This window comes from Hakea prostrata, chromosome 11, assembly GCF_041222555.1.
Source record: "Hakea prostrata isolate BN-2017 chromosome 11, UWA_Hpros_2, whole genome shotgun sequence".
NCBI classification, from domain to species: domain Eukaryota; kingdom Viridiplantae; phylum Streptophyta; class Magnoliopsida; order Proteales; family Proteaceae; genus Hakea; species Hakea prostrata.
This window is the reverse complement of record NC_142610.1, coordinates 3,890,775-3,917,573: the sequence shown is the minus strand read 5'-3', so window position 1 is coordinate 3,917,573 and position 26,799 is coordinate 3,890,775. Positions and strand designations below refer to the sequence as shown.

The 26,799-nt window shown below is 35.9% G+C and overlaps 1 protein-coding gene across 3 annotated transcripts in view; it reads left to right on the top strand.

Annotated features, from left to right (window-relative positions):
* The first annotated feature begins 10,209 nt into the window (after positions 1–10,209).
* LOC148999634 (neuroblastoma-amplified sequence protein) overlaps positions 10,210–26,799 on the top strand; it is a 36,887-nt gene continuing 20,297 nt past the window's right edge. The window contains exons 1-5 of one of the 3 annotated variants that reach the window (XM_089141066.1): positions 10,210–10,337; positions 10,458–10,643; positions 10,742–10,790; positions 15,858–16,031; positions 26,074–26,275. In XM_089141066.1, coding sequence (XP_088997192.1) covers positions 10,560–10,643; positions 10,742–10,790; positions 15,858–16,031; positions 26,074–26,275 — 509 coding nt within the window. In that variant the 5' untranslated portion in view covers positions 10,210–10,337; positions 10,458–10,559. Of the gene's footprint in view, positions 10,644–10,741; positions 10,791–15,857; positions 16,032–26,073; positions 26,276–26,799 lie in introns of all 3 variants that reach the window. The other 2 variants (XM_089141064.1, XM_089141067.1) reach the window with 2 other exon arrangements.

Here is a 26,799-nt window from a genome sequence, read left to right as displayed (position 1 = left end):
GAAGAAAAGATCCAAACATACCATTATGTAAACTTTTCTTTATTTCTTCAAAAGCATGTTACAAGAGAGCTTGATACAAGAGAGAGCCAAGAAGAGAGAGAGAGACTTCACACCTCCACCTTCATCCTTTTGCTATCCTTCCTCTCTCTATCTCACACTAACTACTTCTATTTATAGGCAAAGGGTGCCTCCTATTCCTAAATACACATGTCACCATTTTAAGCTAAGTTGTAATGTACTATTACACTTGTCAAATTACTACAAAGATGGAAGTAAAAGGACGAAGGTACATTTTTCAGGGTACTAGAATACCCTTAGCCCTTTTTGGTATTTACAACATTGTCCACTGAGGTGTCACTTTAATGATTAAAGAATGATCCCATGCAACACCCTCTACGCATGCAGCTTTGTACTTCTGCTGGGGACCGTAGATTTGGTATTTCTTCAAGAACCACCCCGTGGCATTCCATGTAGTATAAAACTACTGTTTTCCACATTGGTTTGGTTCAGGTGTGTAACCCATATTTTACAGACAGGGTTCTTGCCTGGCATACTTTTATCCTTAGCATGCTAAAGTGTGATGAACACTACGTTTTGTAACCCGTGTTCAGGGTTAGCCGGTTTTATACTAGCATGGCCTAGTTTACCCAATGTTTTTCATGCTTGGTACTAGCATGGATCCTATTGTAGCCCGGATCGAGGGTTAAGGACAATTATGTAGTTTTACATGGTTGTCCTATGAACCATGTGGTCCTTTATGGATTGGGCCAAAATCCTTGTGGTTTTGTTAAGGTCCACAAAAACCATCCCTAAGTTTAACGTCATTTGGGTGTGAGACGGATGGTTAGGGAATCACCCATTTGTTCAATCTACATTTCCAGTAGATTTTGTGATGTTGACGGAGACTTTCCTTTGTTATGTCTTCGTCGTACTATTTCATATTCAGTGTCTTCTTGTGGGGTCAATGTTCTTTCTTGTTCATCCTGTGGGTTTATGGGCCCACGATAGCTTCCGCCGTATTGTGTGAATTTTTGTTGGAGGAGAGCTTCTATTTCTCCAAGTATTTCTGTTTTGAAGGCCTCCATTGGTGATTGTGGGCTAGAGCCTGGTGATACTTGTTCAACTTGTTGAGCTTCGTTTGCTGATGGAGTATCTTGTGCTTTGTAAAGTTGTAGCTCAGCTAAGAGGCTTTTGTTCGAAGCTTCTAATCGCTGAATTAGTCTTTCTTTTGTAGCATTTTCTATTTGTAACTTGCTTATCCTCATAGAACAATTGGCTACTTGATCCAAGAGTTCCCGGTTTTTGTTCTTGATTGGCTCGCATTGTATACAAGTTGTGTTCCTCTGAGCCATGTTGGAGAAAGAAGGTTGTTGAGGAGGAGCATTACGTAATTTTGGATCTACGTAATAAGTTGGGCCAATCATCGACTTGGCAAAAATCTGTGCTTGTTCGAGGGTCTCATATCCCTTGAAGAAAGGAGTGGGATAACCCTTTGTAGCTTCTGCAACATCTTCCCAATCAAGAAAAATGCCAGTATTGTGTCCTTGGTAGACGACGTAGAACTTCGCCTTGCCTTTCTTTGTTCGCAATTGTCCGTATAGGAAAGCAGCAGCATGTATGGCATTGGCTAATCCTGAGATAGCTTTATGTTGAGTGATGCACTTGTTTGCATTGTACCATATGTTGTCCAAACATATTTGTTCTTCATCACTGATCATATAGCCATTGCTATTTTCAAACTTCATGTGAGAGTTTTTGAACAGAATATGTTTTCCAAAGTTTATAGTTTCTGGGGGAGAGGGAATTCTGTGTGGTGAGAAAGAAGGGAATGTGCGAGCTGCACTGGTATTTGAATTACCGACTGTTCCCATTATGCTGGCCGGTAAACGCCGTGTTTGTGGTGAGAAAGTATTATTCAATAATTGTGAAGGGGTTATCAGAGGAGAAGCTGTAGAGCTTTGTTCTGGAGTTGTATTACTCCTTTGTATGAGATCTCGGATCATATCATCTTCCTGTGTAATCATAAAATAAAGGTGGTTAACCAGGGTCCTGTAAAATTTGGTGTATCCTGGATAGTAAATCAGCAGTTTTGTTATCTACACCTTTTATATGTTCTATTGTAATTTTATATCCTCTATTATAAAAATGGTTTCTTAAAAGAACCCATCTCCTATATTGTATTTTCCTTTCATTTAAATTATTATATGCCTTGACTATGGCTTCACAGTCTGTTCTAATTGTAAATGGTCGATTTGTTAAGAATATTTCCATACAATCAAGTCCTTTTAATAAGGCCTCAATTTCGTATTCAACAGAGGTCAATGTTTTTATACTAAACTTTCCTGAGTTATACCTACTGATTTCTTCAGTTGATTTAGGGTGTTGTTCTGATGGTTTAATTTTTAAAATGGCTCCCAGCTAGCTTCACAACCATCAGTTTCTATTATTCGATAATCCTTATCTGTAGGTAATCTTAATGAGGGAATATTTAAGAAAAGATTTTTAATTTTTTGTACAAGAAGAATATCTTGATTATTCCATCTGTGTTCGCCATTCGATGAAGTTTTATGGTGTAACGGTCCTAAATATTTTCCTAAGTTTTGTATAAAAGGTCTAGCTTGATTAGCTAAGCCTAAAAATGATCGAATTTGTGTTATAGATGTTAATTTATCAGGAAAGTCATGTATTTTTGTGGCAATATGGGGTTGTAACTTAATAGTACCATTGCCTAATTCCATTCCTAAGAATTTAATGTATTGTTTACCAATTTCCATTTTCTTTTTTGAAATAATTATACCATTATTCATAAATTCGGCAAATATTATTTTCAAATGACTTATATGTTCTTGAGGTGTTTTACTATAGACTAAAATATCATCTATATAGACTATAGCAAATTTCTTATGTTTTAAAAATATATCATCCATTCGTCTTTGAAAGACAGATGGAGCGTTTTTTAATCCAAAGGGCATTACTAACCACTTGAAATGTCCTAAGGTTGTAGAAAAGGCTGTCCATTCTATCGAGTCTTTATGCATTTTTATTTGGTGGAAACCTAATTTACAATCAAATTTGCTAAAAATTGTACAATCTTGTATATGACTTAGCAAATAATCTCTTTCAGGTATTTTGTAAGAATCTTCATGTGTGTTATCATTTAATCTTTTATAATTTATTACCATTCTGGTTTTTCCTCTAATTTGTTCAGCATGATTATTTACAATGAAGGCTGCACTAGAATGTCGAGAATTTGATTTTTGTATTAATTTATATTCTAATAATTCTTTCATGTGTAATAGAAATTCTTCATTATCTTTAGGTGTATATTTCGCCAGTCCTGTATCTATTCGCATTTCAGGATTAATTATTTCTAATTTACAAATTGGTTTTGTAACATTCCAATGTTTAAGTGGATTATCATTTGCTATGATTTCTAGTTTTTCTAAATTTCTAATTATCTGTTGGATTTCATTGTTTGAGTCAAGACTATAATATAAAGATTTACCTGTGATTAGATGTTCAAAATGTTCAGGTTCTATTATGCAGAAGTCATTCATTGTTCCTTTTTCAGAAGTTTCTGCAATATGTTCATTGTATTGTAATGGAAGTGGAGGTAATCCACATTGATTTCGTGTACAGGCGCATGTGTTTGAAGAAATGTTAATGGGTTTTGTTTTTTGAGTTTTGGAAGTCAGCTTAATGATTCCACCACGCGAAGTTGCCGACTCTGATTGGGTGATGCGACGGCGTGACGCGCGATATTCATTGGTAGAAACCGTGGGTGTAAGGGTAGAACCATCAAAGAGAAGAAGGGCCTCTTTGGTGATTAGAAGACCCGCATTTTGATTTAAAAGGAAATTTAGGCCTAAAAGCATATCGATAGAAGGGGGCATGTCAGTTTTGATATAAACAGTGTCAAGGGGGTAGGAAAGAGAATATTGTTTACAATGGTTGCGAAAAGCAATTGTGGAAGGTTTGAGTTGATGAGTATATATGTGGGGAATATTATCAATTCCATAACTGATCGTGGTTTGTGGGTCAGATATGGGCTGAGTATCATGTTCAGAGATAAAATGGGAAGAAAGGAGGTTTTTTGTACAGCCGGTGTCAACATGGGCGATAAGAAATATCTCTTTGTTAGTGGAAAGAATTGTTAGTTTGATTTTGACCAAAAGAGTATGTAAAGTTGGTTGAGGTGAACATTGGAAAGTGGGAAAAGAAGCGGGGTCAGAGTTTGTGGAATATTCAGTGTTGTATAGCTCGGTAGGCGGTGATTGAGAATGTTGTTTTAATTGTAATAATTCAGTAATATATTGGACCTGGGAGGTTAAGGTATGAAGAGTTGTGTGCATGGTTTGAATATCAGATTTAATAGAGACGATATCAGATTCGAGGGCTGAAACGCGAGTTTGAAGTTGTGCATTATTTGATTCAATGTGTGTTAATCGAAGATCAGAAGGGGCTGTGGGAGCCTGTATAACTGGTGTGTTTGGGGTTGAGGTAGGTGAGAGAAGAGTTATATTTGAATATTCGGGTGTGCGTAAAAATGGAGAGGTTTTGCCAGTAAGGCAAGAGTTACATGCTTCTTTATAACATTTGTTACATTGATACCGGTTTTGTAAAGATGGTCAAAAGCCACAGTAGAGACATCCTATTTGTAGGTTGCCTTTGTTGTTTATCCAATTATGAGAACAACTTGTCATTTAATAAATATGGTTTAAATTGATGTTGTGGAATAATTCTTCTATTGGTTTTTGTTCAAGATCTTCTTGTTCTATATCTTCCCTATCATGGATAGTAATTATACTATAAATGCTTTCTGTATCAGAAACATCTTTGTCAATTTCTAATAACGCTTGATTTGTATTTTGTACTAAATAAGCATTTTGAGTATATGTATTTTGTAAATTGGGACAATTATTACTAAAATGTCCTGTATTGCCGCAGGTATAACACTTTAATTGTTGTTTATATGTCCTTCTAGGGTCATATCGTCTAACATGTTTATCTTGAGATAAAAATGGTTTTCGAGCTGTAGATTTTCGGATAGAGTAATTGGAATTTGTTTTTCGAGGTTTACTAGTATAGCTATTTTGGCTTTTAGTGGAATTTGTATTGTATTTAGAATTCTGGTAATTTCTATTTTGTTTAGCTTGTTTTCTATAGAATGGTATATTTCTATTGTATTGTTGTGGGACATACATTATATCGCAATAGCTATTATCACCCTTTAATTGTTTTTGTGCTAATTGATCTGCACATTTAGCTTTGAGTGTTTCCATTATAAATTGTATTTTTATACCGAGGCCGTGCATATCTGCTTTAGTTATATGCTCAGCATTGTCTTTTAAAAATTTATTCCAAGCTTCGAGTATTTGTTGTCCTAATATTCCAGGTAATTTTAAGAATAGTTTGTCACTTATTTCTTTATTAAAATATAATCCAGATTTTATTCCATGATACATGTAATCATTACAAAATTGTTTAATATATCGAGTAATCTGTTAACGACATTTGTTCTAATGTTTTTAAGGCATCAGCCTGTTCTGTGGTGTTTCCTAAATTTGGGTCTTTTCCAGTGACTAATTGTCCTACATAATTTAAGAAATTGAAGGGATTATTTCCTAGATTTATTAAATATTGATATGTGGGTTGATATTCTTGTTTAAATTTTTCCCATATCACTTTAACAGAGTCACCTAAATATGTTTCTAATCTAGCAAATAATTCTTCTGTTGTTAAATTTTCTACATTAAAATTTTTATAAATATCATTAGTAACTCTTTGTTTCCAAATAGCTATAACAGCATTCCATTTTTGTGGATCATGATGTGTTATATTTAATATAGCTCCTTGTTCATGATTCTGGAATATTATCGGTTCATCGGTAGGATATCTTTGTCCTCCAGATTTCCATTGTGTATTATGATTAAAATTGTTGGTATTTCCCGGTAACCAAAATATATCTTTATGTTGTGCAGATGGTCTAGGTAGATTCATTCCAGATGATCCATCTTCAGTACTCATTGATGTATCTCGTATGTGAGTATTGTGAGGTTGATTTGAAGCACTAGCTCTAGATTCTTGTGGTTCCATATATTCATTATTTATATTATCTATAATTTCTTGTATATACTCACGTTCTGGATCTATAACATATTCGGTATTAGTAATATTTGATATTTCTGATTCGAATTCTATGTCAGATTCATAGATAGTATTTGTATCGGGTGTTATAACAAGTTCTTTCTGGTTTTCTATAGCTTTTAATTTATTTTCTTGTTCTAACTTATCCTTTTTACATTGTTCTTCTACTAATTTGGTAATTATTGCTATATTATTTGTTAATTTATCGATTGATTGGTGCATTTCTTTTAAGGTATTTTTGATATCCATTTTGTTTTGTTTAATCACTAATTGATTCAGTATCAGTGTCTGTCTTAGGTTGGGTTAGGGTTGTATAATTTGTGAATTTTATTAATGTCTCTCCTTTAGCGGTTTGATACATTGAGTGTTCAGATGGAGTTGTTGTCATTTGTGTATCGTTTTGCACTATTTGAGAAATGTTCCATGGTAATCCTGCATATTCAAAAGAGTCTATTTTAGGGGGTGTTATGGCTTTTACTCCTTTACTAGCCATACTTTCTACTATATCTTTTATATTTATTTTATAATTAGTGGTTGAATTTTGTATTCCAGCTCCCAAAAATCCAGTACAAATGATAAGATTGTTTCCTGTAAATCCTTCATATCCTTTAGTTTGTATTCCTATCTGTATATTATTTATAAAAGCTTCTTTATCAATTAACATATCAGGGGTGAAGAATACTAATCCTACATTATTGTTCATATCTATTTCCATTAATTGTATTATTGAATTTGTGTTTTTCCATCTAGAATCATTTATTGTTACCAGGGCTTTAGTGCCTAAGTGTTTTCGAGTAAGGGATTTTATTCCAACTACAAATATTCCAGTGTGTATTAATTTAATATGCTTTGGTTTTAATAATATTTTTAATTCTTTGTCCACCATTGGTAATCTGATGGTTTGTCCTTCTAAACAACTTACAATTTCTTCGTTTTTGTGTCTTATAAATACAGTATCTCTTGGGAAGTTTGCTGTATTATATAAAGTTTCAGGGTTTAATAGATTTAAAGCATTATTCCTAAATATTTCTATATTTTCATTTATATCTACAATTTCTGTTATTTTATTTTCTTGTGGGCTTTCTGAAGTTTTGGAGGACTGTCCTACTAGTTGTCTATTCGAAAATTTTCTTATCATTTTACTCATGATTTTTGCACGTAAAATTTAGCTAGGGGTTTTGGTTGTTTGAGTCTATCTATTCATGTTGTCTTGTTAATATTTAGATTTTCCATTTGAGATAATATATCATTTACTGTGGTTTTCTTTGGTATTAAATCTTGTACTAAAAGTAAATCTTTGTGTAATTGTTCTAAGTTATTTAGGAGTTTTAAATGTGATAGTATAATTACATTATTTTGTTTAAGGAGAATTTTATCAGTGGGTTGTCCTGGGTCATATTTTGATAAGCCTTCAGTTTCTAGGTGATATTCTTTGGCTTGTTGTAAAATTTGTTAATATATAAGGTTGTCTTCCATAGCCTAATATCCTATTTGTTTAATTATCTTTTCTAAATATTCTAATTTTTCCATTATTTGATCACACCTAATATTTACTTTATCACATCTTTCGTTTAATAAATTAAATATTTCTTTATACTTTATATGTCTATTTTGCTCTTGTTCAAAGAAAAAGATTAATTTATGTATATCTTCACTTGTTGGTAATTGTTGTAATTTTAATTGGTTTGTTACAGACATAATTTGTTCTAATTCACTTTTTATGTAATCTTGATTTTGTCTAAGTACTATTAGTTCATTTTTATAATTTTTATTTTCTTGGTCCATTTAGTAATATTCTTCTGAATTATGATAATCTTCAAATAGACTGTCATTTTCTTCATTTACTCTAATTATTTGTTCAAATTGTTTTAATAATATTCCAATTTCTTCGAATAATTCATAATTTTGTTGTCTAAATTCTTTTAGAAGTTTTCTTTCTTCTAGGGTAAGGCCGCGTGGTCCTAAATATCTTGGAGCAGTTAATCGATGTATACTATCATAATTATTTCTGATTTGTTGTTTCAAGATTACTATCTCATCACTTATATCTTTTTGTTTTTGGATTTCTATTTTCATTTCTTGAGTTTTTATATTTATTGTTTCGATTAAAGTTAAACTTCTATCAAATGGTTCATATTCGTAAGATATATATATATATATATATATATATATATATATATATATATTAAGTATATCTTTTATCTTATGATTTTTATAAAAGAAACTTTAGTCCCACATTGGACATAAATGAACTGATTGTCGTGTTTATGTATAGTAAATTAATAACACTTTATGTCATATATCTTTGGGTCACACTAGGGTTCAGGCTTGGTTTGCACTGTGCTAGGTAAGTGCAATTCTTAACTCTAAAAATATACTTTTTGGTTTGCACCATGCTAGGTAAGTGAGATCCTTAACCACAAAAATATATTAATAAGTAAGTGAGACCTGTAAATGGATAGCCGAAATCCGCCTCCGAAATTTGCATTCGTATTCGTTTAAGGGTATCGTATCCGAAAATTTTCCATATCCGTCCGCTAAGCAACCAGATTCGGATTCGGATAATTGCTTATTGGATCGGATAATATCTGGATAGAGTAAAGTATTTAATAAATTTTCTGTAAAAATAGATGATAATCGGATTCGGTGTTAGGTTTTTTATTAAAATCTATATTATCTATATATTAAGTTTCAAAATTAGTTTTTGCATTTCTTTTATTTAATTGTTTTGTTTGTGTGTGGGCCCCATGAGGTAAAGGTGGTAATGAGGCACCATGTGTAAAGGAGACACTTCATGACCTTGGTTATGAGACTCTTCATGACATTGGTCAATGTCATGGGTCTTAAAGGTCTTGAAATTCTAACTTTTAACATTCATTTCTCATTTCAACTTCATGACCATTCATGGCCATTACCATGAGTGGGGTTAAGGTCTTTGAATGGGTTAAAGCCTATTCATTCCAAAGAAGTGAATATGAGAGTTATTTCCTCAAGTAGTGGGGAGGTTAGGTCAAGGGGGTTTATTCACATTAGTGGAGGGACAAATCATTGATTCTCCATTAGTGAAGAATTGATTCTCCCCTTGTGAGGAGGTGTGGTTTGGGCCTACATAAACCCAACCCTTCCTTGCATACTGTGTGCAATTGAGACACTCCTCACTCATATTATTTGTTTTACAAAGTTCATTTCTTTCTTGAGTTGTCTAAGTGTTGTGCTCTAGCTTTTGGCTCCTTGAAGGGAGAACTACCTTATCTTCTAGTTGGAGGTTGCTTTATCTTGGAGGTGGTGGTGCGAAGAACCCTTGGTAGTAGGGTGCATCAATTACCTTAAAGACAGCATCAAGGTGTGACTCAACCTCATCGATCAGTGGTTCGTTCGGTTGCAACTTCAAGCTCTTTAGATTTGCTAAAGATCTTCATTCTCAATTGTATTGCAATTTCATTTTTGTATGTTTGAAGAATTTGTAATACAATTACCCCAACATTCGGATATCAGTAATCGGATTCGGTAATTGGAAATTAGAAATTTATAATAAAAAATGTAAAAAAATGACAATTATCAATCAATAATCGGATATTTTATCGGATATTCGATAAAGTTTCAGATTCGAATTCGGATGCCTTTTCTAAATTTTTGCCGGATTCAGATAGCGGATTTGCTATTAGGATTCGGATACTAGTGTATCCGAGCCATCCGGTCCTTTTATAGGTCTAAGTGAGATCTTATATAAAAATAATGTACATAAGATTTAAACATAGCCTTGCTTCCCCTCGCTTTTCTTTCCCCTTCACATCTTACTCCCTCAACTTCATAGTCTGATATGCATTTTTTTTACGAATATGATTTTACAGAACCTAATTCCATAGATTCATGATTCCCTAAAAACATGATTCTGAAGCCGATTCCAGGAAATTGCAAAACCAAACATAACCTAAAGAAATATTTTGACAAAACGGATTTTTTGAAATGGGCGGATACAAGATTAAATGGGTTTACTGGTGGCTTTCCACGCTAAAAATGCTAGTTTAATCACAATCGTTTATTTGGTATTTTACAGGTGTCCGCTTATGGTGATGCACTGCTATGCACCGCATTGGAATTTTTTTCCAGACAGAAGCACTTCTGAAATTGGCAGTGGAGACGGTAGGAGAATGAAGGAGATCATCTACAGCCAGGTGCAGAGGAATACGGTGGGATAGCTCTTCTCAAAAGAACTGGTTTTTAGTTTTCTGTAGAGAGACGATCAGTCAAGCCTTTTGTTATTAAAATTTTGTTAAGACAGATGCTAATTGGGTTTTGGTTATTGAAAGTGTTTTTCATGGGACAAAGAGAAGGTTTGATTCACAAATTCTAAGCAAATGTGGCTTTGAGATCTCGGGAAGTGGAAACGCAGTAATACAGAGTGGCACTTGATGGAGGAAACCGTCAGAGATGTGATATTCCAGACGCGTTATCATGCGTCCAGGCCTTTCTCTTCTAATTATCCTCCTCAGCAGGTACTGGGCTTCACATATTTTGTTTCAATTTTCTCCGATCTGAAGGGAACCACTTAACATGAGACAATTTGGCAATTTGATAACGTTTTGAAATACAGATAGATGACGGCGCTAGGGAAGGTTTCTTATCGCTGCTTTATGCTAAAGGTACCTTTGTTCAGTTGTTCTTTCCCCAAAGCTCTCTATGTATCAACCAAGCTTTATTGTAGAAGCTAGACTAGAGAAATTGCGCACTATTATTGCCTGAAACGATGAATATTATAGATTTTAATTCGATTTATTTTCTGGATTTTCTACTAAGCTTTGGCTTATGGCCTATTTAGGCTTTGCTTTTAGTTGTTCATGTTCCCCTCAAACTCTTTTGATTATAATCCCAGCTTTACTGTAGAAGTCAGACTGGAGGAGTTGTCCACTGTTACGCCCAAAGCTATGAATATTACAGAATTTGATGGGATTTATTTTCTGGGTTTTCCTGCTAAGCTTAGTTATTGCCATATAGCAAGTGTCATTTTCCATCCTGGGTGGTAAATGAAGTCTTATTCTTGGATCATCTCATTACTGTAATGAACTAATCTGTTTTATGCTTCATGTAAGGTTAATGTTTATTTGAATTGAATCTTATGGAATCTGTTTTCCTTAGTTTCATGCCAACCATGTTGGACTGTCATTGTTTTTGACATTAAATAACAATAAGAAGAAGCAGCCTTTTTCCAAGTAAATGGGATTGGCTACATGGATCCTTGCCTTTTAATCAGCTCTATTTGAGGCCATACTAGATACAAAACCTAAGCTATGCATATCATTTCTCACCTCTTCTGTAAGGTTATCTAAGGTCTGCTCCTAGTTATTCTAATTCCTTCGAGTTGGATTTAATCGCCTCTCTACATAGGGGCATTTAAAGGCTTCTTTCGAATGTGGTTGTGCCACCTCAATCGACTTTTCCACAGCTTATCATTTATTGAAGTTACTTCAAGTCTAGCTCTATGATGATCATTCCTTACCTTATCTTTCCTAGTTTTGCCACTCATCCATCTTAGCATCCCCATCTCTGCTACAACAACAACAACAACAACAACAACAACAACAATAAGCCTTGTCTCAACTAAATGGGGTCGGCTACATGAATTCTTGCCCTCCAATCAGTTCTGTTCGAGGCCATGCTAGATACAAGGCCTAAGCTATACATATCATTTCTCACCACTTCTCTTAAGGTTATCTTAGGTTTACCCCTAGCTCTTCTAGGTCCTTCAATATGGATTATATCACTTCTCCATACAGGAGCATTTATAGGTCTCTGTTGAACGTGGCCGTGCCACCTTAAACGACTTTCTCTAAGCTTATCACTTATGGGAGCAACTCCTAGACCAACTCTAATATGATCGTTTCTTATCTTATCCATCCTAGTTTTGCCACTCATCCATCTTAGCATCCTCATTTCTGCAACACTGAGTTTATCTATATGATTCTTTTTAACAGCCCAACACTCTGCACCGTACATCATAGCTGGTTGAACAACGGTCCTATAAATTTTCCTTTAAGCTTTAATGGAATACGTCGATCACATAAGAACCCAGATGCACCTCTCCACTTCATCCACCCTATTTTAATTATTTGGGAAACCTCATTTTCTAAATCACCTCTTTTACTTATGATTGACCCAAGGTACCTAAAACAATCACTCTGAGGAATCTCTTTATCGTCAAATATCATTACCTCATCATCTGCCCGATCATGACTAAAGTTACAAACTAAATATTCTATCTTCGATCTACTAAGTTTAAAGCCTTTTGATTCCAAAGCTACTCTCCATGATTCTAATTTGGTATTAATCCCCACTTGGGTCTCATCAATCACCACAATATCATCCGCAAAAAGCATACACCAGGGGACCTCATCTTGAATGTCTTTGGTTAATTCATCCATTACCAGTGCAAATAGATATGGGCTTAAAGTTGACCCTTGATGTAGCCCAACTGTTATCGGGAATTCATTACTTTGTCCCCCCACTGTTCAAACACTAGTCACCGAACCATCATACGTATCCTTAACTATATCTATATATTTACTTGCAACACTTCTTTTCTCTAGTACTTGCCAAATTAACGCTCTAGGGACTATCATAAGCTTTTTCTAGGTCAATAAATACCATATGAAGATCTTTCCTACATTCTCTATATCTTTCCATAAGTCTCCTAATTAAGTAAATAGCCTCCGTTGTAGATCTTCCCGGCATAAACCCAAATTGGTTCTCCGTAACTGTAGTTAAGTGTCTCAAACGGGTTTCAATTATTCTCTCCCATAATTTCATTGTATGGCTCATCAATTTAATGCCCCTATAATTATTACAACTTTGAATATCTCCTTTATTTTTGTAAATTGGAACCACAACACTTCTCCTCCAATCATCTGGCATTTTTCCTGTGCTCATAATCTTATTAAACAACTTAGTCAACCAAACTAGTCCATGGGTTCCTAAGCTCTTCCATACTTCAATTGGGATTTCATTAGGACCTTGTGTCTTGCCGAGTTTCATCCTCCTTAAAGCTTCTTTTACTTCGGACATCGAAATTCTACGTATATAAGTTCGGACATTGGTGCCTTGGTGAAAAGTGTAATCGTCCGAAACATAAGTGCTTGAAGAATGCTCATCCCCATCTCTGTTACACTGAATTTATCCATATGATGCTTCTTGACAGCCCAATACTTTGCACCATACATCATAGCTGGTTGTATGGTGGTTCTACAAAATTTTCCTTTGAGTGTTAAAGGAATATGTTGATCACACAAGACTCCAAACATACCATTTCTTATATCATTGGCTTGTAGAAACATGGCTACGCAACTTAGTCTCTGAACTTTCTTGTAGGAACTCCAGTGCCCCTTCCCCCTTACAATGATGAACCAACTAATATGCAAGTGAGAGCTTATGATATGCAACTTCAACTATTTCATCAAGATTCTGCTGTTCATTCAGCGTCATTCTCTTTGTTGACTTTAGATATGGACATATGGTACAAGTTCTACACATATGGTTCTGTTTTATGAGTTTCTGAAACTTATATCTTCAGTCCATTCCTTTGAGCTCCTGATATCACCTACTAGGGTCTAAGCCTTCACAGATCCTAGTTTTTAATTGGGAGTTGTATTATGCTTCTGAGTCTTCTTGATCCACTATCTACAGCCAGCTTAAGCTTTTAGCTACTTGCGATTCTTCAGCTGACTCCTGTTCGCACATCCAGTGATGAATATGCTTATGTTGTTTACCAGCACTGAAATATATGTCACTGCTAAGATAGGAGCCCCTAAGTTGCCTTGGATATTCTTTGCTGTAATTTTGTGGCAGTTTTAGTGGATTAGTACTTGTATTTATCTCCTAGTGCTGTTGCTTAAAAGTTTTAGTTATAGATGAATATTGTCCTTATGCCCAACATAAATGAGTGTAATGGATCTAGGGGAGTTGATTAGGAAAATGAATAGACCTTTAACTAGGAAGGGGCTTTGGAGAGATCCTAGGGCGATTGTTGCAAGAAAAAAATATGGTTTATGCAAATATGTTCAGAGAAAATTGAAGAACTAGTCAAGGGATGCTATGGGCTTGTGATAAGGCATAATAAAACAGCATGACTTTTTTTTCTTCTGTTGAATAGATATGCTCCAAAGAGATTTGAGCTTATGAATACCTCTTCAATTAAATTCATTTAGATACCATAATCTAGGTACTGGAACAGCCTCTCAGAAAGAATTGCTGGGGTAAGGCTGCATAGAAAAACTGCCTCCAGAGTCTGCTCGTGCTGAAGCCTTTGAGAGTCGACACTGGGTTCACTCTAGATACCATAATAGTGACTATGTATCTTTTTGGATCTCACCTTCAAAGACCTAGATAGTGCTTGACCAACTTTTTGGAGAAAAATCTGGTCAAAACACCAAAACCAGCAGAGGCAGGTCTGTTGAGACAAGTCAAGCTGCGTTGAGATGTCAACCGAGGTGTGGTACTTTTAAAAACTATTTTGAATCAAAATCTTGCGAGATATGAGATCTCGTCCGATCTGAGATCTCGTCCGAGATCTTGTATTCTTTTGGGATCGTCTCGATTCGCATGAGATCTTATCTCGAGGTCTTAGAAGAATGAGATCTCGTGAGACCTCAAACCATGAGCCTAACTTGTCCCATTTTTGTCCAGAATTGGTTCTGGGCCTTCTGGCTACAGATCTTGATTGATTTTGGCCCTTACACTAGTAACAGTAAGGACATCAATATATGCTTGAGTATAAACTGATCATCAGCTCTACAAATGAAATAAGGACTCCAAAGGGTTTTCTGTCTTTGCATGTCTTTAGAAGTCCAGTTCATGCTTGTGGGTTCCACCTTGAAGATTCTATATGCCAGCTTCTGTTGGAGATCTTCTTAACATTAAATAGGCTCGCACAAAATATATGACCTGCTGTGGATGTTGAAAGGTAGTGCTGCCTTTCAATTAAAGTCCTCGAGAAACAATGGTAATCTTCATTTAACAGACATAAGGAACAGAATTCCATACTTACGAAATACCTTCATGATCTGGGCTTTAGGGACCCAGTACTTCCAGCCCAAATAACTAGCCCTATGGCCCAAGGATTGGTCCAACATGGAACATTGGGCAGAATACTGGCATTTGATTCAGGGTGAATCCACTATTTCTCCTTCAGCAAATAAGTAGTTTTATGGAATTGCTTATTTTGATTTTAGGGTGAATCCACCTTTTCTTTTTATTTCCCAGCATTAACCAGCTTTTGTGAATTCTTTTTTGTCTAGCTTTATGTTTTTTGTTGGCTTATGGTTGGCTTGTATGTTTTCATTTTTGCTGAGTAAGCTGTCATGTATGGTATGATGGGTGCTTTTTTATGTTTCTTCCCTTCAATAAAAATTCATAATGGTTTTTTTTTGAAATCTGTTTAATGGTAATACTATAGCTTTTTGCAGATTTTTTTTCTTCCAGTAATTGACTTATTAAGAGTTTATTTAAGTAGTTATTTTGTCTCTTCTTCTTCTTCTTCTTCTTCTTCTTTTTTTTTTTTTTTGTTTTTTTTTTCTTTCTCTCCTATTGCTATTTTCTTGGGATCTCTTGTGATGTTGTGGTGTAAACTACTGACCTAAATATGGTTGGCCCAGTGTTTCAATTGATTTTTTTATGTTGACAAAATATGAAATCTCTAATCCATTGCTTATGAAATGAAGGTGTAAGTCAGTTTAAAGAGAAGTGGAATGAATATAAGCGTCCAAGAAAGCTGAAGAAGCATCTATCCTTATTTATCTCTCCCAGTGGTCAATACGTTGCTGTAGCTGTTGGAAATCATATAATAGTCCTGCATAAGGACGATGATTTCAAGGAGCCATGTGGCATTTTTACCAGTAAGGTTTACTCTGATTGGATATACCTAGAAATTTTAACGTATTGTGCTAGTCACTGTTGTACTGAAGGATATCATGAAATTTTCTGAGTACTTTGAATTTAAAGTTAGTCGCTTGTAATTTGATAACCTGACCACTTTTAGTTGGCACCTGCTGAGTTGTTGATGTATTTTATAATTTGATCCATTTTATGTGCACAGTTATTGCTTTACTCTTATCATCAATTGACAAGGTATGTACTTTATGCACCGTCTGCTAATCTTACAAACCGTACCATCTCATTTATCTGGTTAGGAACTTAGGACTGCTAGTGCTGAAGATCTGTCAAGTTAGCGGCAAAGAATTTATTTATCTATTATATTGAGGAAGTCCTGACAATGGGCTTGCAATGAAATAATTGTTCTACTTATGTTCAAAAGTGAATTTGTAGTTTAATCAAATTAAGAAGTTACTTCAAAACTTCATTAAGAAATTACACAGAGAGATGTTTTCTGATTTGAAACATTAGTTATGCAAATCTTTTTATTTTTATTTTTATGTAAATTTACAAATCTGTTCATGGTCTATTTGAAATGATGTGCTCTGTATGTTGTTTATTTATATGCCTACTAAATGGTGGATTGGACATCTTGATGTCTCAACTACATTGGGATAGGGTAGCAAGAGTTGTCAAGGTCCTAAACTCTTTTCAACTCCCTTCAACTCCCTTCAACTCTATCATACCAATAAAATGGGGTCAGCAACATGGATCCTTTTTAGCCAGTCCACTCTTGTCAAAGCTATATCACCAGCGTTTAGCCATTTATGTTCTCTTCTTCTTGAATAATTGCAGCCCTATCCCTTGCTCTTTTAGTCCTCCAATTTGAACGATATCACTTCTTACTGGACTTTTCAAAGATTGTTGTTACATTTGGTCAGCAATATAGTCTTTTGCTGAATGGCATGTCTGCTTTTTATGTGAAACTTCTCTTCCTACTCTGTTAGATTTAAGGTGGTTGCAGATGTTGGGAATGCTAAAGTGTATGTTGATGATAATGTACAAGCATGATGATGGGAATTGCTAAGGTTCACCAAGTCCTCCCCCCCCCCCCCTGGGCGAATTGAATTTTCAATTAGATAGAGAGAGGAGCTACAACATCTTCAGAAAAAGGGGTGGGGGGTGGGTGGGGGAGCGAGAAAATAGCTCAAAGAACTATACCTCAAACGGGCAAGGCCGCAAGTGATGCAGATCCGGCGTCAAATTGGTCTATTTTCCTTTAAACTCAACTTAGGTTTGATAGCTATAAGTGTTGGGCCTTTGTTTAATAAGTTGATGTGGTCAGGGGCCTGTTCTGTGGGACCCAAAAGTCAGTGTCTAGGCCAAGTACGGAAATAGGTTAGTTAATTACTTTAATTGGTCTAATTATATAAATTCTATCCAACTCAAGTTTTAAGGCAGAGTAGTCGTTTTCTCATGCTTAATTTCAATTCTAAGGGTGTAACTTAGTTTATATTTTCCTAGTTTAAGTCAGTTTCTTAGTCCTAATTTCAGTAGGACTTCTTATGTAAGGCTATAAATATAACCCATCAATTGGAATAGATGACAAATGATTAAGCAGTTGTTTTTCCTTCAAGCCTGGAGTGATTTTGTGTGTGTTGCTGCTGCAACTATTGGTTTATGTCAACTTTTCTCGGAGAAGGTCCAAGAGTTGAGTATTCTAGTTCTACATGGCTACTTTTTGCTTCTTCTTCTTCTTCCTTTTTTTTTTTTTGGGGGGGGGGGGTGGGGATAAGAATTCAACAAGGCTACACATCCTGGAATCTGCCTATCTAGTAGCCTACATTCCTATTCCCCTTCTCATATCACTCTTTTTTATTTTGTTGAATTTTCTTGAATTTTTGGACTTCTCAAGAGACATGAATTCAGGGTCAGATCTACAATGATACATAATACGTAAACTGATGCTTAATATATAAAAACTACTCACTTCTATCTGTTGAAATTTGTAAATCATACTCAAAAGTGTAAGATATTAAACTAATACCTTAACATATTCAAACACTAAAAATATTAAACTAATGAAAATTATATTTTTTGGTTAATTAGAAAAATGTAAGTATAATTTTAATACATGACATACAAATTTTGTGGTAAAAACTTAAATGCAACCATGGTGGGAGATCTTGCGAGATATCTTGCTAAATCAGCCCAGCGAGACGAGAGAAGAGGTGAGATGGGAGGGATGGGAGATCTTGCCATCTTACAAGATCTTGCCATTAGGGGTCCAACCACATGCTTTAGGGGGTTTATCTCGTGCAAGAGAGGCAGATCTCGCCTCTCTCTCGCTGCAACTCTCCAATCTTGCCGAAAAATCGATTTTTGGCTAGAATATTTTGGGAATTCAACTTTATTTCAACTTCTAAATATCCTTAACACATCTACAGCATTAGATAATCATCATTCAAGCTTATTTTAACTAGATCTTCAACAAAGGTTAGTTTTTCCCCCAAATTTGAATTTTTTCAAATAGAATGTTCTACAGTGGGTGTGTGAGTCTAGTATAAATATATGTTGATCTACTAGCTTCGATCTACATTTTCATGGAAACAAATTTAATTTTCTGCTATTAATTTATTTTTTAAAATTTCATATTTAAAAAAAATATAATATGTAAAAAATTAAAATGATAAAATATAAAAAAATGCTCATGATAATGAATGTGATTATCACTTATGTTAAACTACATTGAGAGGGCTATACATAACCCCATGTAGTCATATTTTGATTATCATGCTTGCTGTATTTTTATATTTAAATAATGAAAATAATATTTTATTAATATATATATATATATATATATATATATATAATATTTTTATTTATTTATTTTAAATGAGGCTCATATTATGTAGTTTATTTTAAAAATTCAACATGTCTGCTTGAGCATTGTATATATGTTATCTTAGATAAAGTGTGTGTTTTGTTGTTTTATAAATTGTTTTTACATGTTATTAATTATCTAAAAATTACTCTAATGATTATTTGGGAACATTCATATATGTATTTGAGTGTTGTAGACTTGTAGCTGAAATGACAACTAGTGAGAGCTGTGGCACTGGTAGTGGGATTTAGGACATAGCTTGGCAACATGGGGATCCACTGACTGCTGACGAGAAAAAATTCCAATGCAAGTATTGCCTCAAGACTTTGAATTCTGGTGGTTCAATCAGATTAAAGCAACACTTGACTAATGGCTATAGAGATGTTGCCAAGTGTCCCAATGTTCCTTATAAAGTGCAAAAAACAATTGCAACAACTTTAAAGGGAGGGAGACAAAGAAATGATGAGATGGCACAAAAGCAAAGGGTATTTGAGGATATAGTGTTGTGTAGACCTTTTGACGTTGATGAGGAGTCATATGACGATGAGGAGAGGAGGAAGCATATGGGTATTGAGTCACAGGCCGAGTAGAGATGGATAAATGTTGTGATGGAAGTTAGCAGATAGTCCTTGCATTTTGAGAATGTGAGGCAATATGAATAGACAAGAGGAGTAGGTGGTTCAGGCCCTTCAGGGTCAAGGGCATCCGTGCCACCTAGACATAATTTTTATGGAAGTGAGGGAAGTGAGAAGACTGAAAGGAGGAGGAAGACTGCACATTATGATGCCACATTTGACCAAGACCCCTCCCTCTTTAGGCATTACAATACCTATCAAAGAAGCATTCCATATATGTTTGCTGGAGGTAGAGAAGGTAGTAGGGAGGAGGAAGCTAGGTTGAGGATTAGCAAATTCATGCTCTACAACAACATTATAGCGAATGTAGCCAAAACACCATACTATCAGGGGATGATCAACTGTTGTTAGGGCAGGTGTAGGGGTTAAAGGCTCCACAACTTGGGAAGTAATGAATAAATATATACCAAAGGTGAAGCATGAGGTGTAGGAATACATTGGTTCATTGAAGGAAAGATGGACAACATATGGTGTTATTGTGATGGCTGATGGATGGACTGGTCTTACTAGACAATCCATCATTAATTTCACGCTGAGCTGCAATGGAAAGACATCCTTCTTTAAGTCAGTAGATGCCTCAGATAAAATCAAAGATGCTGACTACCTTTACAAGCTTCTTAGGCAAGTGGTCCTCGAGGTAGGGCCAAACATGTTGTCCAAATTGTCACAGATGATGGTGTTAACTTCAAGAAATTTGGTGAAATGTTGATGAAGAAGAAGAGCAGCAGAATCCCACCTCTTTTGGATACCATGTGCAACAACTCGATTGATGTTATGTTGAAGGACTTGGGGAAGAGAAAGTCAATCAATGTTGTGGTTGACATGGCTAGAAGGGTCAGTAATTTTATTTATAACCATGGTTATGTGCTGAAGATGATGAGGAACCACTGTAAGGGTGATCTAGTCAGACTTGGATTGACTAGATTTGCCACCAACTATGTTAGCTCTGAAAAGCTTCTAGAAGAAAGTGGTGGGTCTACAACACTTGTCTGCAAGTGAGGAGTGGTTTAATTGGCATGGATCTAGCCATCCTAGTGCAGTAGTTGTCCAACAAACCATTGCTAATGATTCCTTTTGGAGGCAGCTGAATAGGATTGTGGGCATTTTAGAGCTTATTATGTTTGTTTTAAGGATGGTGGATTCGGAGAAGAAGCCCACAATGCCCCACATATATGCTGCCCTCCAGCAAATGAAAGAGTTGGTTAGAGCTGCTGCCCTTGGCTCCTTCAAATCCTATGAGATGATCATTGATGATAGATGGGAGATGCACTTGATGCATCCTTTGCAGTTGGCTGGTGTGTCATTTTTAAGTCTTTAAGTTTTTGTTGTATACTTTAATTTACATTGTTAATTTGTTATAAGTTAAAACTTATAAATTATAAACAAGTAAACAACCAAATCACTGACCAAATTTTTTATTTCTACAATACAAGCTTACTACCTCAACCTAAAGTACCATTACAAGAATGATCTGGGGCTTAATGTAAGGTTGATGAATGCGGTGCAAGACGTGGTGGAGAAGCTTGTGCCAAATCCCGTCATGCAGGGGACAATTAATGGAGAGGTGAGAACTTATTCAATTGTTTCTTCAACTTCTTGCATTAGTGCATATACAGTAGTAAAAGTACAATAATTGAACAATTGGTGTATAGATTAGGGAGTTTAGGGATGCCTCTGGGAGTTATGGAAAGCCTTCTGCGGTTGCAACTAGGCAAAAAAATAATCCTGGTAAATAGTCCATTACTATAACTCTATAAGTGATAACTGATAAGTCCATAAGACTATAACCTATAAGTTGTATAATTATTAAGATTTATTTGCTTAATGCATTCTTATATTTCGTTATGCAGCTAACTAGTGGGTGTTATATGGAACTAGTTCGCCAAATCTCAGGGACATAGCAATTAAAGTACTCTCACAGACGTGCTCATCCTCTGGTTGTGAGAGGAACTGGAGCATCTTCCTGCTCATCCATATTAAGGTACAAAACAAATTAGGGAGTAAGAGGCTTGAGGACTTAGTGTATGTGCATTACAAACATGAAGTTGAGAGTAGGGCACATGCAAGATGATATGGATGACGAAAATTGGGAATTGATTAAGTTGATTGATATATTCCACGTGCCCCCCGCAAAGGATGAGGAAGATGAGGTTATATATCAATGGGTTAGGGATCAAGGTGGCCCAGTGCTGGATGGGCCAGGAGGGCAGCTAGATCCTACCATTACTGCTGCCATGGGCCCAGATGATGTGGCTGAACACATGTCTTCTGATGAGGGTCAGGCTGTTGTAGTAGCATCAGCAAGACCAAGTGTACCATTTGTGGAGCCACCTCGTTGACTTGAAACATTTAAGGTGATGTCTAGTAGTGGGAGTTCAGACGATGCTAATGATACCATCCCTCCAAATCAGCAATCGAGTCACGGAGGCAGTCAGGTTGGTGGAAGTCAGGGTCAACAAAGGGAGTCACCTCCACCAAGTCCGAGTCATCCGACACATGCGAGCCATGGTTCCCCTGTTACTCGAACTTATACTAGGAGTAGGAAGAGCAGATCAAACCAGGGGTAAATGAATGATGATGCACGCATGCAGGATCTTGAATTGAACATGAGAAGCATGAGCCTAGATGATGGTCATAGTGGTTTACAACAGCAGAGTTTGGCTACTGGCAGTCATCGGAGTATTTATACAGGGATCACAACACCGGGTCAGATTACATTGGGTATTCTTCTTATGGAGATCATGCTATTCGTCAAGACCCTGCACCTGGAGAGTACACATATGGGAGTGAAGGTGGGCTGTTGACTGATTGGTTTAGAAACCCTTACCCATGTATTCAATAGCAACACGAACAGCAAGAGTAGCAATGGCTCTTTCACCCACCCACGATTGATGCTTACCCTAGAGTGCTATTCCTCTAGTATTTTGACATGGGGAAATATCGGTCCCACATAAACCGATATGTGACATACTATAGTGATGAGTTGACTTGGGAGTCATATGTGGCCACCGTTTAGAATCAGTTGATGCAGAATGTTGAGGGATACTCTTGCAGTCTAGTGAACTTATGGATTATGATTTATGATTTACTAAAACTTTTTATGGTTGTAAAATTCTGAAGAAATTTAAGTTCTTTGATAGTTTGATGTATAATGTATTTGATACTTGATAGTTGATAACTTGAATCACTTGAATCACTTGATATCTCTACATTACATGTTGTTTACCTTGCATTTCACAACATTTCGGTTTTACACATAGGTTTGACTTACTTAGGGTTATTTTTTCACAAATCCAAGGCCACTAGTGTGTTCAAAAGGCCTTAAATAGGCTAAATACCAAGTTTCAGCCCAACTAGGGCTCTAAAACCCATTGAGTTTATGCCAGAAAAATTGGTATATCTTGACTGAGATGTTGCCATCTGGTTGAGATCTTGGTATTTTGAGGTGGCGAGATCTCGCTTTAGTATCATTGTATTTTACAAAACGACAACATAACCTAACAATCATTTAAAAAGCAAACATAATCTTCTTTAATCAATATATATATTTGTAATTGTTTAAATTAAATTATTAAATTTTAATTCAATATAAATAGCTTAATTAATGATCTTTTTGTTTACTCCATGTAGTTGGAGACCTTCTAATGGAGTCTAACATATAATAGAATCATCTCCAAAACATCGTTATTTTTGTTATATTTTAATTTTAGTCTCTTAGAAATTTATTTTTTTAATTTAGAAAATTAAAAAAATAAGTAAAAAATTCCATTCCCATGAATGTGTTGATCAAACTAAGTTATTTAACATATATTTAATCAGCATGCATAGAACAAGCATTGAACTTAGACTTTGAAAAAATAAAATTTGGGATGAAATCTTACCTTTCATATAGATTTGATTGAAAACCACATTGATCGAGTGTAGGAGTGTTCTGGCCAGGTTACTACCAAAAAATGGGGCAAAAATAGTGTACAAGATTAGTAGCAGAAATTTGGGGGAGATCTTGGATGGGATCAAGTCAAAATGTCTTTCTCGATAAAAGAACTGGTAATTTATAAAGCTGGGTGGACCGAGATCTCGGCTGAGTTCCTTTTTCCCCCTACCTTGTATCTCATCTTGGTTTTTTTGAAAAACTTAGATATCTCTAGATCTCTTCAGTTCTCAAACCATGACTAGAATTCTAGTTGGAACAGGTAAACCTTCAAATTGAACCTACTTTTTCTTGGCTGAATATATAATTATAATAAAAACAGGGGAACGAAAGATACAAGCCTACAAACCAGCCTTCAAATGGAAGGGAGGGGAGGAGAGCTAAGACCCTAGTAGACAACAATGAGCTTGTTCCCTGGGGAGTCGGCAACCGGGGGATGGGGGAAAGACGAAAGCCTAGATAAATACATCAAAATGGATGGCATTCCAAATCAAGTCAAGAGAGCGGGATTTGGAAGTCCATTGCCTAAGACTGCGCTCCCACCATAGATGATGGATGGTGGCACTGAAGACAGTCTACCAATACGGTCACAAATGGAGGAGCCAAAGAAATTTCTCAGAATCCAGGACCAATCTTGAGCAAAACCTAGTGAACGCCACGATTGGGGCCAGATGGTAGCAAGGGCTTTTCCCTAGAGAGAACTAGAGAAGGGGCAAAGAAAGAAAAGGTGCTCTAAGTCTTCTAAACCATTCCAACAAAGGATACAATTGGGGGTAGCAAGGATGTGATAGCCAATGAGAAAAGATTGGGCAGGGAGGGCGAGGTGGAGGTCCCTCCAGAGGGTTAGGGAGTGATAGGGGATGAGGCCTTTGAACCAGACTAGGGGGGCTAGGGGGCTTGGGAGAGGGGGTACGAAGGAAGTTCCAAGCAGATGACGCGGAAAAGGTTTTGGAAGGGGAAGGGAGCCAAACTAAACTTACTTTATCTCATTGGTAAGGCTACTTTTCTCAAATGAAACCTGTTTAATGTAAGGCTAGATTACAAGTAAACTAATCCTAAAAATTACCCATAATACAATGAAAGTCAAGTATCGACTAATTCTCAAACTGAACACTCAGTCAAGGCTAAAACTCAGAATTAGATGCTGTAGTAGAACCTTGATGTTCAGCTGAGTGATGGACCTTAAACTTAGATCTAGTGTGGATCTACACTGGGCAGAAGATCCCTCCAAATTAGAGTCAATTCTGATGGCCTGATAAAAGGATAAGGTCTGAGTACAAAAAATGTAAGGTTAAGAATGATTGTAGAAGGAACTAGAAGTCTATTAATGCTGAGGGGGTTCTATGCTCCAAAAATAAGTCAACTCCTACGGTTGGTTGTGGAGTACTGGAGTTAACAAAGCCTAAAGTTGTGGCAGAAATTGGGATGGAGAATTTTAGATGTAGGGGTGTTGTACAGTTCCACTCCTACAGTCAGTCTTTTTTTTTTTGGATGAATAAATAATTAAATTAAGACAACGAGCAAACAACAAAGAAGCATACAAAGGAACCAAAACGAGGAGGGGGGGGGGGGAGCACGGATGCTCAAGAGGGGGAGATGAAAGAGGAACTGAAACCCCAAAAACTAACAATTAACCTATTTCTGGGAGTGTCAACGACAGGGGGATGGGGGAGAGAAAGCAATCTAGAATAAACATCAAAATAGATGGCTCTAGTAATCGAGTCAAAAGAACAAGATTTGGAAGTGCATCTTTTGAGGTTACGCTCCCACCAAATGTGATGAATGGTGGCACCAAAGACTAACTTGCCTAGGCGATCACAAATGGAGTGACCGGCAAAGGTTAGAAGCAGTCTTTGATGGTCATTAAGAATTGATTGATGTCATGGACCCGACCTGTGGTTCTTGCAGCTTGAATAATGTTTGCCATATGCCCATAGAATCTATCTACATCACTACTACTTTTTTGAACCCTCAGTCAACCTAAATCTTCAAGCAAGAACCGTTTTCTCTAGCTTCACTAGCCAATTGTCAGGGAAGGGTGTTTTGGTGTTTTTTGTACTCTTTGGCACATTTGTTACTGTCTGAATTGCAGTCCTATTTCAAATGATGATTATGATTATTCAACACCTTGTTGAGTAACTGCATATGCAGTCATATTGAGATCCCACTATCAGATGTTAGTATGATCCAGGAGGTTTGACATCCAAGGTCAATAATATGCAATCATGAAGAAATCAAATTACTTGCTATCCTCCAACAGATTTAAAATGCTAAAAACATTCCAAATGTGATCTTAGCGTCGCAAGTATCCTGGTATTTATTTGTCAGATGGTGACATCCTCCAGAAGATTTTTGATGTCTGTCTTTCTGCTGAACATTCTCTACTTGTCTTAGATAGTTGCCTTTTCTAGAGGTAATCACAAATAATATGCTCAGGATAAGAATGCTTTTAAATGGATTACATATTGCACGTGCCGGACATCTTAATGCTTGTCGTGTTGAAAATTTGGTGTAATGTGGCTTTAGGTAGCCATGTCCAATGTCCTTTCTGTTACTCATTTTCTTTTATCCTGGTTCATTAAAACCTTTTTTTCGCTTGTATTCTCTGCAAACAGATGGCAGGATTTCTACATTCATACATGGAGCTTGGTCAGATTATCATGATGTTCTTGGAGTTATTGATGAGGAAGATACACTTTATTTTATCAAACCCAATGGAGATGATATAACAAGGATAACAAAGCAGCAGCTAAAAATATCTGTTCCAATCATTGGTTTGATTTCACAGAATGATCCTGATGCGAAGAGTTCTTGTTTGTAAGTATTAATTTTTATCAGCAGCCTCGCAAAATGTTAGTTTGCATAACATACAGATGCCCTCGTATGGATTAGTGTCTCATTAGAATTCAGAATAAGTTGGGAAAGTAGTTCCAGCGATCGGGATTGCCCTTAGCAGATTTTTTTTCTTCCTGAACTGTGTATTCTGCTGATCCAATCTCAATTCCACAAATCCTAGTAAAGAACCAAGTTGATGCATCTTGCGTAACATAATTTCAATTCTTTAAACTTCCTTTGCTGCCAATGTGATGCAGTTCATGGTTCTAAGGAGTTAGAGGAAAAAACTACAGGTCACTTAGAAATCAACAGAAGTAGAAGAATTATCAACAAAAATAGATAGTTCAAACCATCAATCACATCTTAATAAATTGTGGTAATGTGAGAAGGGTAATATCATTTATCTATTGCTACCAAAGAAAATTAGATAAGGTTTTGTGGAAGATTCCTAGCGTGCTTTAGTTTCAAGATAATTCCATTAATTAATGAACATCAGTAGAATCTGA